Source organism: Notamacropus eugenii, chromosome 1 (assembly GCF_028372415.1).
Source record: "Notamacropus eugenii isolate mMacEug1 chromosome 1, mMacEug1.pri_v2, whole genome shotgun sequence".
NCBI classification, from domain to species: domain Eukaryota; kingdom Metazoa; phylum Chordata; class Mammalia; order Diprotodontia; family Macropodidae; genus Notamacropus; species Notamacropus eugenii.
Window position 1 is genome coordinate 410387892 of NC_092872.1, and position 17076 is coordinate 410404967.

The 17076-nt window shown below is 37.5% G+C and overlaps 1 protein-coding gene across 2 annotated transcripts; it reads left to right on the forward strand.

Moving 5' to 3' along the window:
* The first annotated feature begins 3287 nt into the window (after positions 1-3287).
* On the forward strand, positions 3288-11398 carry LOC140518694 (ovomucoid-like). Of its 2 annotated transcripts, XM_072631037.1 has the most exons (6): positions 3288-3527; positions 4443-4531; positions 5186-5342; positions 6206-6243; positions 9365-9504; positions 11121-11398. In XM_072631037.1, exons 3-6 carry the CDS (start codon positions 5273-5275, stop codon positions 11164-11166), a joined length of 294 nt encoding a protein of 97 aa, XP_072487138.1. In that variant the 5' UTR covers positions 3288-3527; positions 4443-4531; positions 5186-5272; the 3' UTR covers positions 11167-11398. The 2 variants fall into 2 exon arrangements, with proteins under 2 accessions (XP_072487138.1, XP_072487139.1); XM_072631038.1 differs by lacking the exons at positions 3288-3527; positions 4443-4531 and adding an exon at positions 4549-4800.
* Positions 11399-17076: the final 5678 nt, after the last annotated feature.

Sequence of the window (17076 nt, forward strand, 5' to 3'; positions counted from 1 at the left end):
TCTTCTTTAAATCCTGGGTCTATTCTTCCAGTTCCTCCCACCTACATAGTCAAAGCTCACTTTCCTATAACACGCTAAGGTTCATAAAATTTATGAATCCTTATTGCATCCCATTGTATTAGTGTTCTTGTCTTCAAACAGTCTCTTCAACCTTGACTTTCCATTGTCATCTTCACCAATTTGCAGGGTGGGAGATAAAACTCCAGAGGTGTTTTAATTTGCATTTCTCTTATCTCATTTCCTTTTTCTTTTTTGATAGGAATATTCAAGTGGAAGATGAGAATGCTATAGATAGTAGACTGGAGATTTAGCTAACTATTTGTCAAAATGTTTCATGCTACCTTGTGCTATTTATATCTCATGCTATTTATGTAAAGGTGATGGGGAAATGAATAGTTAACATATTGGATAATAGTGTCAAGGCTCCCCCTCTTCAAATCTCAGAAACTTAATGACAACTGATTTGCATCTTATACTTGGGTTGTAAAGATTAACCGCCCAACTAGAGGATAGAGGAGGTGTGACTAAACAAACAAACAAAAATTATGTAAAAGATATATGGTAATTAAGTTCAATATGGGCAGCTAAGTGGCACAAGGTAGCTAGGTGGTATAGTGGATAAGTGCTAGGCTTGAGTCAGGAAGACTCATTTTCCTGAGTTCAAATCTGTTTTCAGATACTTATTAGGTGTTTGACCCTGGGCAAGTCACTTAACCTTGTTAGCCTCAGTTTCTTCATCTTTAAAATGAACTGGAGAAGGAAATGACAAACTACTCCATTATCTTTGCCAAGAAAATCCCAAATAGGGTCATGGCAAGTCAGACACGACCAAAATGACTGAAAGATAAGTTTAATATAAGACAATAGGGTGACATGGGGAAGAGGGAGAGGAATAAACATTTATGTAGCACCTGCTATGTGCTAGGTTTCTCTTCTAAGCACACTCATATCTCATTTGATCCTCACAGCAACCTTATGAGGTAGGTGTTGTTATTATCTCCATATTACAGTTGAGTAAACTGACATAGATAGAGATTAAGTGACTTGCCTAGGTATCTCAGGCCAAATTTGAATTTAAGTCTTCCTGGCTCCAAACCCAGAACTCTATCCACTGAAACAGCTATTTTCCTTAGCTGCCATGACAACTGACATGGCAGTCAAAAGAGTTATCAGGATATTAGCCTATTGATAGTATCCAAAATGACCAAAGGTGCATGATAGTCCTATTGTCCTCTATCTTCATCAGATTACATCTAGAATGCTTGTTCTGATTCTCAGTGCCATGTTTGAAGAAGAGCATTAGCAAGTTAGAATGGACCAAGGAGGTGAAGGATGACTAGGATAGTTAGGGGACCAGAGATAATGAGATATTAGAAATGACTGAAGGAACTTGGTGTAGCGCCAACACAATATTCACAGTGCCTATGACAGTCATGAATATTGTGGCTCAATTCCGACATGCAAAATGCAACAGACTCTCCACATGGAAGATTGAGCTAAAATATTTGTTCAGACACCAGAAAGCCAAATCCATCATAGCAACAAAAATCTATACACAAAAACAATGTAGAGAACAATACCAACCCCAAGACTTCCCCCTGCTAGGCTTCCCACAGACCAGTTCTATTAAGCAAAACAGAAGCAGGTCCTCTTAAACAGAATCACAAATAAGGTCTTTCATGCTAGCCAGGTGCCTGCTTGCCTGCATCCTTCCTAGCTCTGACTTTTCTCTGACCAATTTCCTCTTAGTTCTGCTCTAGCTCTGCCTCTTCCTACTCCACACCTTTAGTAAACTCCTCCCACCATGGGCTCCATGTGAATCAATTTCCATGTGACCCAGGCAGGTCACATGGGCCTTTTAATGAATGGTAAAGGTCTCCCCATTTAAATTACCATTACACTTGACCTGGAGAAAAGAAGACTTGGTTTATGTAGACATGGTCAAATATTTGAAATACTATCATATGAGAAGGGGATTAAATATTCTGATTTTCTAACACCTTCAGAGAATAGAATTAGAAGCAAATGCTAGAAGTTGTGGAGAGAAAAATTTTGGCTTAAAGAAAAATTTTAACGTGTTCAAAAGTGGAATGGTCTGCCTTGGCAAGTACTGGTATCCAAATAGGCATCTTCAAGAGGTGGTGGGGTGACTACTTGTTGAAGATGTTGTTGAACAGAAATGAAGTCAGAATTGAGTGAAACTAGACTTTTCTGATCTCTTCAAGTCCTAATCTTCTTTAAATACAGGATAAAATCTTTGGTTTTAACAGAGGAGGAAACTGAGACTTGGAGAGAGAAAATGGCTTGCTACATAACACAGTAAATTTGTGGTTAAGTCAGGGATAAAACCCAGGTCTCAGAATTCTCACGCTGGTGCATTGTCTAGTCCTGTCTTTCCAGAAACTAATCTATGTGGGTTTTGGTTAGCAAGCCTTGAACTTTTATATTCTATAATAGACATTATCTGACACTTCCAGTGCACTTCCAATTTTCAACTTAATGAAGGTTGTGAAACTCTGGAGCCCTTCCAACAGAACAAAAGCTGACAACTACCCCTTAATTCTGGTGATTCAGGAATGACTGACTTGTTTATCTTAGTCAATATATACTGATGGAAAGTGAGAAGTTACCTTGTGAGAATAATGTACTGCTAGTTCTCTAGGTCTTAAAATTTTAGCCCTTCTGGTTTTAAGTCCTTCCTCTTCCACTTATGAGCCAGGTGACCTTGGACAAGTCCTTTCTTCTTCTGAAACTCAATTTCCTATGTTCTGACCAGAGGAATAATACATTCGGCATTTCTTACCTCAGAGAGTGGCTGTAAGGGCAGCATATTGTGAATTGTAATTCCCATAAAAATGTGATAGCATGCTGTAATGGGTAGAGTACTTTAATTATATTCAAGAAGACCTGAGTTCAAATCCTGCCTTAAGACATTTGGTAGATGTATCACCCTGGAAACATCACTTAATAACAGTGACCCTCAGTTTTCTCATCTGTAAAATGAGTGGATAAGAATCTATGATTCTAAGATCTCATCTAGTTCTAAATATATGATTCTATTTAAGCAGTTGTTATGATTATTAGGCCATTATCTTATCTAACTCCTACATGAAGTATGAATCCTCTCTACAACATCTCTGAAAAGTGGCTGTCCAGCTGAACACTTCCAGAGACTGGAGACTTTGTGCATCACAATGTTGTCCATTGTTGCACTGCTCTAATACTTGGAAAGTTCTTGCTTCTAATAACATGACTGGAAGCCATAGGTTCATGGGATCATAGACTTAGAGCTAAGAATGCTCTCAGAGATTGTTTTTGAGTTGAACTCCATTTTTACAGATGAATGAAATCAGTGTCAGAAAGATGAAGAAAGTTTGTTTTTCAAATCCAGGTCTTCTGACTCAATGTCCAAAATGGATTCCTCTGTACCAGGCTGATTCTAAGAGGCCCATACACTAGTATTGGTTCCTGCATGAACCATCTCAAGAAAGGCATGCCTTCACATTACTACTTGTATAATAAAGAGGGTGAGATGAGATGTTTTTTAAAATCTTACTAGCTAGAGAATATAGTTTCAAAGATTGAATTAATTTAATCACTTTTTGGTTATAGTTTTTTAAAGGGAAAAGGATTTAAGTCTCTAAAGGACTACAGATAAGCTAGTATCAATCTGAAATGGAGAATCAAAAATAATATTGAAACTGATAGTACAAACAGAAACTTTTTATTTGATGATCTTGGCCAGGACAGTCTTCCATTTCTGAAATATTGAGAACCTTCCATTTGAATGGAAAAGACAGGTCATGGTTCTCTAGTTGGTAGAGGGAAAAGAAAGTGAGGAGAAAGAAATGGAGAGTGACAGAGAGAAAAGGACAGACAGACAAATCCACTCACCCACCCACACACACACACATACACACATACACACACACACACACACACACACACACACACAGAAAGAGAGACAAAGATAGAGGGACAAAACCAGATAGAAAGAGATGAAGTGACAGAGATAGAGCCAGACAGTGAAGGGAGAGAGATAGAGAGAGAGAGAGACAGTCAGAGAGTGAGAGAGCAATAGAAACATAGACTTAAAAAGCTTCAGAGTTGGAAGGGACCTTAAGAACAACTCTGTCTAAGAAGGGTGTCTCTTGTATGATAGCACCAAAAAGCAGTCATCCTGATTTTTCATAAATATCTCATTCTCAAGACGTTCATTGCCTCACATGGCAACCCATTTTATCGCAAGCTGACAGTACTTTTTAGGAAGTTCTTGAGTCTAGCATGAAATTCGGTCTCTTAGAAATTTCTACACATTGGTCTCTATTCTACCTGTGGAGGACAAGCAGAACAAGCTTAATTCTTTTATCCTATAACAGCCCTTCAAACGCTTTGTTATTATGCACATCAACATTCTCTTTTCCAACCTAAACATCCCTTAGATCCTTCACTTGACCCTTCTATGACATCATCTCATGTCCCAGTTGCCCTCCTCTGGATGTTCCGCAGCTTAGCAAAGACTTTCCTAAAAGTAAGTAGGACACTTCTGATGTGGTATGATTAAGGTGAAAGAACAGAGCTCTACCCTGCTCATTCTCAATTATAGACTTTTATTAAACATAGTGGAGATGAAATCATGTGGTTGGCACATAGCCCACATGTGCTTTAGGATGTTATTCCCACTCACTCTAACATCAAAGTGATCAGTCAGGTAGGACTCTGTCCTCTATATGGGGGGGAAGTTAATTGAGGCTAAGAAGCAGGCTGCCCTATCTTCCTGGAACAGCTTCTCCCTATCAGGTATTTCTCAGTATGCCCTGGAGCCTTACCTTCAGTTACCACCTAGTGGGTGGCTAATAACCAACTGGAAAACCTATAGAGATTAAATAATATCCCTCAGGTCACATTGACTTTTGGCCTACTGGCCTGTTAACATAAGATGCCTTCTGCTAATACCCCAACTTCTTCAATTGTCCTTTATTTGGATTTGTAGCTTCTTTTGCGGTGACCATGTTATTATTTTGTGGAGTTTAGAATGGGTTGATGGTTCATAAATAGTTACTTCATTAAATTCTCTTTCCAGGCTTTTAACTAGGACATGTTTTGTACACATTGCTATAATCTTCAGTAGTTTGTATTCAATGTGCCATGTCAATAGATACTAATGGACGTTTTACCCCCTGAGGAATGATATTAATATCATGTGAGGAGGGCCCAAGAGATGAAGAAGAAAAAGAAGTTGCATAGGAGCTGAACATTCTGGAGAAAAAATATGGCTTTTCTCCTGCTATCGAATAAGGTTTTTTTGGGCCTCTTCATTGTGGCATTATCTGGTTTCTCAGGTAAGCAATGTTCTTAGTCACAAGTGGGAAACATCTGATTTGCCAGAAACTATAGGAAGAAAACAATGGTCTCCATTGCTTGGCCTGGGTTGCTCCTGTCAGTGTTGGGACCCCAAGCAAACATTAGAAAAATAGTTGTTTCCATGCTAGTTGTAATGTGTATTTCCTGATCAAACCCCATACTGAAGAGTTGTACTATCGGCCATTCAATTCCATTCCACCTTTATTAAGCATCTACTTGATACTTTGAGATGGGGAAGATAAAGAGTTTATATAAATCATTGTCTCTGCCCTCCTGGAATTTGCTTTTTATTGGGGATTTAGATAAGCATTAGTTCAGAATAATACATTATAAGTGCACTTTTTAGTCCAGTAGTTTGATTTCAGTGATTTCCTATGTGTATATGTATATCTATATCCCATAGTATTAGAGAGATGCCTGAGGCAATGAGAAGGTTAAGTGACTTTCCTGTGGGCAAGCCCAGAATCAGTGTGCTTCAGAGACAAGCATATAGCAAATACTCCTAATGTGCCAGAATAGTGAAAAGTCCTGGGGGTGTGAAGATTAAACCTAGTCCTTGTTCCCAAAGAGCTTGTGTTCTAATAGGGAAGGGGTCCCAAGCATTGACATCATCGTGGTAAAATCCAGCTGAGTATTTTTTGGGCTTAAATGAGCCTATATAATAAATATGAGACCATTTTGTGACTTTCCAGACCTCAAGTATCACATGGCTAGAAATACTCTATGGATTTCTGATAGGGTCTGCACAATGAGAAGGTATTGTCTTATTCTACCAAAACCTGATATCGTTTCCTATCAAAGATTAAGCTTTTTAATGTATCCTTCTATTCTTTGATTGCAGATGTTTTAAGGGGAAATAAACCTAAACGAAAAATGGAGGTAAGAAATGTACAGATTGAGTTTTAGGCCAAATTTTCATTGTGCAACATATGACCTACAGCTGAAAAGAAGTTTAGTGGTCTCCTAATCCAACATTCTCATTTTACAGTTGAGGAAACTGAGGTCCATATACCTTATGTGACTTGTTCATGGTCATATAGAGTGGTAAGTGACAACACTGGAAGGCAAACCCAGGTTCTCTGACACCAGTTACAGTCTTCCTTCCATCATACCACACTTCTTCAGTATCAATTTTATGGAAACTAGTTCTGAAGGGAGAAACCATTAATTCTTTGTTTGTACTTCACTTGTGTGCACAACACTCTGCTTTGTGTTATAATTATTGGTGTAGGTGTCTCAGCTCCCTCATTTTATTGTGAGCCTCATGAGGGCAGTGTGGTTTAATGGAAGTTAGGAGATCTTTATGGTTCCAGATCTCCTGACTCCCTGACTCATGTTGGGAAAAGCCCATCCTCTACCTAGACCTTTATTTATTCATTTGTAAAAAGAGGGAGTTGGGTTGAATGATGTTTAAGATTCCCTTCACCTCTAAATCTTATATTATATTTCTAAAGTCTCTTACTGCTCCAGTATTTTGTGTTCTGTGTTCTAAGGTTCTTTTCCAAATCCCAGTGGTTTATGATTCTACAACCACAGATTATTTATGTTATCTCCCTGAGTACTTATTATTGTGCCCAGAACAAAGCAAGAAGGCTCTTAGAGAATTGTGGGAATTGTGAGAACCAAATTAAGTCCATCTTGTAAAACTATCACTGCTCTTAATGACTATATATTGAATAAATGAGGTAATGCATGAGGTAGCATTAGCCAAATAGCTTTTCCTCCACTTTTTAAAGTATATAATTTGTTGTCAGAGGGTAAAATAGAGTTCTAGAACACGCTCTGTGAGAAAAGTTTTCTATATGCATGTGTTCCATAATACATGTAGGAGAGTTATTTTGCAAATTGGATGAATATTAGTTGTCTTGGAGATCAAGTGCTGATAATTTCTAATTGCACTGTTATGTTTTATCAAAAGGATGGTTAGTGAGCACTTACCCAGGGAAACAGTGATAACTAAAAGTCAGCGTGGATTAATTGAGAAAAAGCCAATGACACTAACTTCATTTCTTTTTCAACAGGGTTCCTAGAACTGAATTGCAGAGGAATGTCATAAGCATTATATACCTGGATTCTCAATATCCTTAGGGATAAAAGTAGTATGCTAGGTTATAGTTGTTTTAGGTGAATTCAGAAAAGGTGGAATCACTGAACTCAAAGGATAGTGATTGATAGATCAATACTCACTGTTAGAGAAGTCTCTAGAGGCATATTCAGGACTTCAGCCCTGTGCTGTTCAATATTTTTATCAGTGATTTGGATGGAGACATATATATTGTGAATGTCATATTCAAGGGTGATATGAATCAGGAAGTCATAGCTAACATGCTAGATGAGCACTATGGTACTGTGGAAAGAATTTTAGACCTTGATTCAAATGATTGGGTTTGAGTTTGAGTCCTCACATTGACATTTAACGGCCCTGTGACCTTGCAAACCTAGTCCTCTTTAGCATCACCTTCCTTATCTATAAATTGGGTTAGTAATATCTACATTATCAGTCTCAGAGGAGCATTCTACATAAAGTGCTTTGTAGATCTTAAAGGTCTGTGTAAAGTAAGTCATTATGGGTGTTAATCAGGAGTCAACAAACTATGTTTTATCAGCCAAATCTGGCCACGAGCTGTTTTTATATGGCCCAATGCTGAGGCTATATGAAAAGAATTGGGTGACCAGATTTGGAGTTGTAGACATAACTTGCTGACCCCTAATACTGCTGCTGCTACTGTTGGTTCTTAAAGAGTTCAACAAGCCAAAATAATGAGGTGAGATCACTAAGATAAAACTGAGTAGTGAGAGTTGTAAAGTTCCACATTATGGGCAAAATGAATCCATTTATGAGTACTGGCTGTGGACAATGTGGTTTAGCAGCAGTTTGTGTCCAAGGAAAAATCTGTCAGTTTTAGTGAATCAAAAGTTTAAGATGAGCTAGTGATACACTAAGTATCACCAAAGTGATATTAGTCCTCCGAGCTATTATGATCTTGGGTTACATAAGAAATAAGATTGGTAATTGTTATACCCTCCACTATCCTTGTGACATCATATCTGGAATATTGTATCCAGATATGGACTCTATAATTTTAGAAGGACATTGATGTCTAAAACGTATTTAAAATATGAGGAACAAGATTTTGAAGGGAATTAGAAGGCATGTCATAGTCTGATTGGTTGATGAAAAGGTTTGTACTGGGGAACTGGAGAATAGATGACTTGGGTGGAGATGATGGGAATTAGGTGGGAATAACTTTTGACTTCCAGTATTTTAAGGAATGTCATATGAAAGAAACATTAGGCAAAAGGATCAGAAAACTTCAATCTGAGGTTAAATTTTCACCAGTCAGGTTTGTTGAAGAGGGATTTCCTACTGAGATATGAATTGGACTAGCTATCCTCTGAGTTTCCTTTCTGCTCCAGATTTTATTATTCTGTGAATACTCTGTTTTTATGAGACCCCAGAGGGTCACACTAAAATTAGTGGATCAAATTTACAGGGAGGAAAATCTAGACTTGTTATGAGGAAAAACTAATTTCTAATAACTAGTCTTTCTCAAAGTGAGATAAGCTCCCTTGAGAAGTTGGAGTTTCCCATCAGTTTTGATAACTAAATGAAGGAGGAATGACAACCTGTCATAAATTCTATTGTGGGTGTCTTGCTTAAACATAGGTTGGATTACATATCCTGTGAGGCTCCTTCTACCTTTCAGAGTCAATTATTCTATATAGGTTTGGCATGAGAAGAATGACAGGCTTGTTCCCTAGGATACAGTCATGATTATATAAACATTAGTTAAGGGCACTGTGGAGGAAGTTCATGATTTGGAAACCTAGGTCTTGGGCCTGAATTTGTCAGTTAGAGTCTGAAGTCTAGATAACCTCAGCCTTTCTTTGTCTATAGGTATAGTAATTATCATTAATGCTGTTGGTCTGATAAGGCTGATCTCTTGGTCATAAGACTTGCTATGTGATTTACATTCTTATTTTAAAATTGCTTTTATAGATTAAATGTGATTGGGTGTTATCAGCAGTTAAACTTGGAATTGAGCGAGTCAAGATTTACTGTATACACACAGTTCAACTAGTATGTGGATCTGACAAGAAGACTTATAAGAACCAATGTACATTTTGTCAAGAGACAGAGTAAGGAGAGATTCAGATTTCCTATTTTTTCCCTAATTTTTTGATATATTTAAAGGATCTTTGGAAAGTGAGACACAGGAATGAATTTTTACTGATTTGTTATGGTGCAAAAAAAGATCAAAGAACCAGACTTACTATTCTCTGAAATATTGATGTCTCAATAGTATCAGACTTGTACTTGGGACATTTTATTTCAGGATTCATACAATCAACATTTCTAAGTTGCCTACTATGTGCAATAGGTTGAACACTTGCTTTGTGGGGAGGCAGTTTGGTGTAGTAGAAAGAGCCCAAGATTTGGAGTTGGGAAGAGAGCAAGATATTGAACTAATCCATTCTCCATGGGAATTAGTTTCTTCCTCTGGAAAAATGAGGTGTTCATAGTATCCCTTAGATTCCTTCTATCTCTAAATCTCATCATCTTATGAACAAGACAGTGAGGCATAGTGGATGGAGATCTGGTCTAAGATCCAGGAAGACTTGAGTTCAAGTCTTGTTTCTGATACTTACTGGCTCTATGATCTGCTCTAGATACTTTTTCCCCAAAATAAAATAAAATATTAAAATTTTTAAACAATGAGAAATAGAAAAAAGCAAAGGTATAGACTTTGATTGTCATGATTTCTTAAGAAAACTTAAATGATGTAATACAATATCCTCCAATTTAGTTTCTAGTCTCTCTCCTCCCTTTTTCATCCTTTATACTCCTGCCTAAGTGATTTTTCTACAGAACAAGCTTGACACCATCAGTCCCATCCTCAAGAAACTTCAGAGGTTCTTTGTGGCTGCTAGGATAAAATATAATTTCATCTTCATCTTACCTTGTTAAATACATATTTTTTAGTTTTTTTCATAGTTCAATTAGTTGTTAGTGCAGTAATGCTATGTAGTTATAAATGAATTTTAAATGAGCAAATAAAAATAGATATCTATTGGGCTTGTATACTCAATGTTCTTTTTACTGGTAGGGTGCTTGATTAAAAAAAAAATTGGAGACCACTGTCTTCATTTAAACAAATCTAAAACCAAAGTAATTTCTTATCCTTAGGGAGAGGAATTTTCCTCCAGAGTTTCAAATTTTTGACCTTATTCCTATAATCAATTACAGAATATTAGAATTGTAAGTGGCTTGAGAATATGGAATATCAGAATATAGAATATTAGCTCTTGAAGAGGACTCCTTTATCTGTCACTTATTCATAATGGGAACCTAGGTAATTATTATTGAAGAATTCACTATCTCACAAGGCAGCAAGTTGTACTGTTGTTTAGCTTAAATGATCATGAATTTCTTTTTCTTCCTTCCTTCCTTCCTTCCTTCCTTCCTTCCTTCCTTCCTTCCTTCCTTCCTTCCTTCCTTCCTTCCTTCCTTCCTTTCTTCCTTCCTTCCTTCCTTCCTTCCTTCCTTCCTTCCTTCCTTCCTTCCTTCCTTCCTTCCTTCCTTCTTTCCTTCCCCAAAGTCCCTTTTAGTATTAACTATGATTTTTATGGTCCCACGATCCTATATCTTCCCTCAATTTGCAAACTAGTTGGGTGGTTGACATCAGCATTGTTTGAGTTTAAAGCTTAAAATTATAACATTGGATTTACCTTCATTTTTATCACTTATTCCTTAGACATTTGCACTATGGAGTTGAACCAGTCCATTTTGGTGAATGCTGACTCTTTTGGGTTCCCATTCAGTGACATCTGGCCTCAGCTCTTCCCTGTTGTTTATCTTTCATGAGAATTCTTCTCCACTTTTCCCCAGAAAGTTCTTTATGATTGTAACTTGACTTCTCAATTGAAAAAAAATGTATTCAGATACTGTTTCTAGAAGAAGGGGCATTAAAGCATTTCCCAGAGACATTTTCCTTCAACTGCAGGAAAATTTTTATAATAAAGTCTATTTCTCTTGGCGACCCTGTCTGTTTAATCACTCAGAGAAATATGGGCCCAACCAGAACTTCTGCAACTCTTTAAAGGCTAGCTCAATGCCTCATAGATCTTGAACTAAGGACTAGAGGTCCATTTTCTTCTCACCTGCCATGTTTATTAAAACTATATCCAGGTTTCCAGGTCACATGTATGAATGATATGCTACATGTATAATGTATGGTGGTGGGTCTTGCTTTCACACACAGACATTCTTGAGCTTCCCACCTATATTGCTATCATTTTTAGAATGAGAACAAGGGTAGAGTCATAGGGTTTTTGCCCTAAGGTACTGAATATAGATGGGACTGACAGTACTTGAAATCCTTTTGCAAATAGAAACCCAGAGTTTGGCATCCTAGCTTATCCCTCTACTCTCCCCTTAAAGACTCCATCCAGAGAGGGTAAAGGAGAGAAGAAAGGAAGGAAGAAAGGAAAGAAGGAAAGAAAGAAAAAAAAAAGAAAAAAATAGATTCTGGGAGCCAAGATTAAACACTAAGTCCCTCTCATTCTCCCTTATTGACCTTGAAAAACCCAGAAAATACCAATCCAGGAAAAATCCTGGAACAGTGGAGCCAGTGCAAAGACAGGGTGCAACTGCCTTTTAGCTTGAAAGCCTTGGAGGATTAATGGGAAAAGTCCCTCTTGCTGTTGTTGAAGGGGACAAGTACAGGACATGAGACGTCTCGGAAAGTCAGTGATAAGCACTACCTCAGCAAATGCATGGGAGATCCTGATTCCCCAGATTGTTGGAATTGGCAAGCACCAACACCAGACCCCCTCCCCCCTCCTGTGCACTGGCACATCTAGGAGAACCAGAAGACACCAACTCTGAGAACTATCACATGTGCCGGTGGACACGCATCCACAAGCAGCTATACCTACACATGCTCTAGTACAGTCCCAGGAGAGGAAGTGACCTTCCTCTTTCAGACCATTCCCATCCATACCCCACAAGCTTCAGAGTAACCCTGGTGAAATGCAGAAAAACCCCACCTTGCCTCAGCACACCCTAACCACCACCACCAGCTCCAGCTCAGCACCAGGTAAGTAAGCCTCAGCTCACAAAGCCAGTAACCAGGTCCATAGCCACCAACAAAAGAAGCTTAGGACAGTGACCCCTGTGCCCCAGAAGCAGAGATCAACTTTAAAACCTAGGAAAAAGTCAAACACCATGAGCAAAAAGCAACAAAGTAAAACACTGACCATAGAGAATTATTATGGTGACAGGGAAGATCAAAACACAAATTTAGAGGAGGACAACATCATCAACATACCCACTTCTGAAACTTCAAAGGGGAAAATGAGGTGGTCTCAAGTCCAAAAAGCCTTCTTGGAGGAGTTCAAGAAGGATCTAAAAAGTCAAGTAAGAGGGGTAGAAGAAAAGGTGGGAGAAGAAATGAGAGGTATGTGAGAGGTAGTCAACAGTTTAGAAGAGGAAGGAAAATAATTGACTATAGAAAGCAATTCCTTTAAAAATACATTTGGCAAAATGGGGAAAAAATACACTGAAGAAAACAACTCCTTAAAAAAACAGAATTGGCCAAATGGAAAAGGAGGTACAAAAAACTAAATGAAGAAAAAAATTTGTTAAAAATTAGAATTCACCAAGTGAAAGTCAATAACTCTATGAGACATCAAGAATCAGTCAAAAATCAAAAGAATGAAAAAATATAAAATACCTCATTGAAAAAAATAACTGATCTAGAAAATAGATCTAAGAAAGATAATTTAAGAGTTATTGGTCTACATGAAAGCCATGACCAAAGAAAAGAGAAGAAATCATCAGGGAAAACTGCCATGAAATCCTAGAACCAGAGGGTAAAATAGTCATTCAAAGAATCCACTGATTACCTCTTGAAAAAGCTTCTTGATTTAAAATGCTAAGGAATATTGTAGTCAAATTCCAGAATTATCTGGTCAAAGAGAAAATACCGCAAGCAACCAGAAAGAAACTATTTAAATATCATAGAACTACAGTCAGGATTATGCAGGACCTTGCATTAAAAGATTGGAGAATTTAGGATATGGTATCGTGTAAAGTAAAGGAGCTTGGACTACAACCAAGGATTACCTATCCAGTAAAATTAAGCACAATCTTTCAGAGGAAGAGATGGATATTCAATGAAATAGGGGACTTCCAAAACTTCCTGATGCTCAGCGGAAAATTTGATCTTCAAATACAAGACTCAAGAGAGTCATAAAAAGACAAACAAAAGGAAAAAAAATAGCAACATATGTTATTCAATAAGGGCAAGTAGTTTATATCCCACATAGGAAGGTGATATGTGTAATTCTTGAGAATTGTACCTTTACTGCAATAATTAGAAGGGATATGCATAGACAGAGAGTATGGGTATAAGATAACTTTGATGTGATGATAGAAAACCTAATTAAGTGGTGAAAAAGTGATTGTAATGGGAGAAGATGAAAGGAAGAATCAGAAAAGAATAAACAACATCACATGAAGAGGCAGTAGAGAGAAAGAAGAGATGGAGATGACTGTTGTTTGAATCTTACTCTCATCAGATTTGGATTAAGGAGGGAATAGCATAGTCAGGTATAGAAATCTAACTTGCCATATAGGAAGTGGAAGGGGAAGTGGAAAGAAAGTGGAGGGGGGATAATAGGGAGGGAAGAAGTAGTAAGGGAAAAGGAGAAAAAATGAAGGGTGCTGTAAGAAGAGAGGGCAGTTTGAGGGAGGTAGTCATCAAAGGCAAAACTCTTGTGATGAGGGAAAGAGAGAAAGGAGAAAGAAAAGCACTAAGGGGGGACAGGATAGAGACACAAAGGAATCATAACTGTGAATATGAATGGAATGAACTCTTCAATAAAATAGAAATAAATAGCAGAATGGATTAAAAACCATAATTCTACAATATGTTGCTTACAAGAAACACATTTGAAGCAGAAGGATACATACAGAGTAAAGGTAAAAGATTGGAGCAAAGTATATTATGCTTCAACTGAAGCAAAAAAAAACCCAAAAACCAGGGGTAGCAATCCTGATCTAAGTCAAATCAAAAGCAAAAATACATCTAATTAAAAGAGATAAGGAAGGAAAGAACATCCTGCTAATAGGTACCATAGATGATGAAGCAATATCAACACTAAACATGTATACACCAAGTGGTATATCATCCAGAATCTTAGAGAAGTTGAGGGAGTTACAGGAAGAAATAGCAAAAGCGTACTAGTGGGGGACCTCAACCTCCCTCTCTCAGAACTAGATAAATCTAACGACAAAATAAACAAAGAAGTTAAGGAGGTGAATAGAATTTTAGAAAAAGTAGAGATGATAGACCTCTGGAGTAGTAGAGATAGAAAGAAATGTGCCTTTTGCTCAGCAGTTCATGGCACCTACACAAAAACTAACCTTGTATTAGAGCATAAAAACATCACAATCCAATGCCGAATGGCAGAAATATTAAATGCATGCTTGTTAGATCATGACGCAAAAAAAATTATATGCAATAAAAGATCATGGAAAAATAGACTAAAAAGTATTTGGAAATTAGTTGAATCCTATAGAATGAGTGAGTCAAACAACAAATCATAGAAACAATCAATAATTTCATCCAAGAAAATGACAATAATGAGACAACATACCAAAACTTATGGGATGCAGTGAAATGGTTCTTAGGTGAAGTTTTATATCCCTAAATCCATACATGAATAAAATAGACAAAGAAGAGATCAATGAATTGGGGGTGTAAGTAAAAAAACTCGAGAAATAACAAATTAAAACCCTCAATTAAATAACAAATTAGAAATACTGAAAACTAAAGGAGAGATTAATAAAACTGAAATTAAGAAAACTATTGAACTAATAAATTAAACTAAGATCTGGTTTTGTGAAATATCCAACAAAATAGATAAACCTTTGGTTAATTTGATTAAAAAATGAAAGAAGAACATCAATTACCAGTATCAAAAATGAAAAGGGTGAATTCACCACCAATGAAGAGGAAATTGCAACAAATTAGAAACATTTTGCCCAACTGTATCCCAATAAATTTGACAATCTTAGTGAAATGAATAAATATTTACAAAACATAAATTGCACAGATTAACAGAAGAGGAAATAAAATATTTTAATAACAGAAAAAGAAATTGAACATGCCATCAATGAACTCCCTAGGGGGAAAAATCTCCATGGCCAGATGAATTTACAAAGGAATTCTATCAAACATTTTAAGAACAATTAATTTCAAAACTATATAACCTGTTTTGGAAATAGATGAAGAAGGAGTTCTACCAAATTATTTTTACAAACAAATATGGTTCTGGTACCTAAACTGGAAAGAGCTAAAGTAGAGAAAGAAAATTATAGACCAATTTCCCTAAGGATTACAGATGCAAAATTTTAAAATAAAACACTAGTGGGCAGAACCAAGATGGCAAAGTAGAAAGACTCATATACTCTAGCACTTCCCCAACAGCCCACAAAATATCTGTAAAAAATGACTCTCAACAAATTCTAGAGCAACAGAAGCCACAGAACAACAGAGTGAAAGAGGTTTCCAGCCAAAGGTAATCTGGAAGACCAACAGGAAAGGTCTATCACAAAGGATACTGTGCATAGCCTGCCCCTGGCCATGTGGTACTGGGAGGAACAGGACCTGAACAGACTTCTGGGGCAGAGTTCCCAGTAGGGAGAGTCCCAGATCCCTCAACCCACAAGCTACAAAGAAAGCTCCAAAGGTCAGTGTGGGAGGGCTTTCCCAACTGGGCAAGAGGGGAATGGGGTTCTTCCAGCAATAGCCCCAGGCAGTGGCTGCAGTAGCAGCAGGCTTCAGGCAGCTACGGTGGCGGGGAAGCAACCTGGGTCCATTGTCCAGGCATCTCAACTTAAAGATTCTGGTAGTAGGGAGCAGCTGATCTAGACCTCAGCCCTCAGTGATGGCCCCACCCCCACCCAAAGCCCTGAGGAATCAAGCAGCTGAGTCAAATCTCTGCCTTGAATACAGTACTGGGGAGAGGAGAGACAATAGGACACTTGACAAAGGATTCAGGGGTTAAGAACCTGGCTGGGAAAATGCCCAAAAAAGGGAAAAAAAATAAGACCATAGAAGGTTACTTTCTTGGGGAACAGGTCTCTCCTCTCATCCTTTCAGATGAGGAAGAACAAGGCATACTGTTACAGCAAGTCAAGGGCCCTGCCTCCAGTGCCTCCAAAGTGAACTTAAATTGGGATCAGGCAATAGAAGAGCCTGAAAAGCAAGTTAGCAATCTGCTAAAGGAGAACCAAAAAATGCTGAGGAAAATAACACTTTTAAAAAGAAGCTAACTCAATTGGAAAAAGAAGTCCAAAAAGTCAATGAGGAGAAGGAGGCTTTAAAAAGCAGAAGTAGCCAAATGGAGGAAAAGGTTCAGAAGGTCACTGAACAAAATAGTTCTTTAAAAGAGAGAACTGAGTTCAGGGAAACTAATGACTATGAGATAAACCAAGCAGCTAAAAAACAAAACCAAAAATTTGAAAAAAATTGAAGATAATGTGAAACATCTCATTGGGAAAACAACTGACTTGGGAAATAGATCCAGGAGAGACAATTTAAAAATTATGGGACTACCTGAAAGTCATGATCAAGAAAAAGAGCCTAGATGTTATCTTTCATAAAATTATCAAGGAAAACTATCATGATATTCTAGAATCAG

Excerpts from the sequence above, each read along its gene's own strand:
- LOC140518694 (XM_072631037.1), top strand. The coding sequence starts at position 5,273 with ATGGCTTTTCTCCTGCTATCGAATAAGGTTTTTTTGGGCCTCTTCATT. Across the intron at positions 5,343-6,205 it reads GGCATTATCTGGTTTCTCAG|ATGTTTTAAGGGGAAATAAA; the intron begins GTAAGCAATGTT and ends CTTTGATTGCAG. Across the intron at positions 6,244-9,364 it reads AACCTAAACGAAAAATGGAG|ATTAAATGTGATTGGGTGTT; the intron begins GTAAGAAATGTA and ends TTGCTTTTATAG.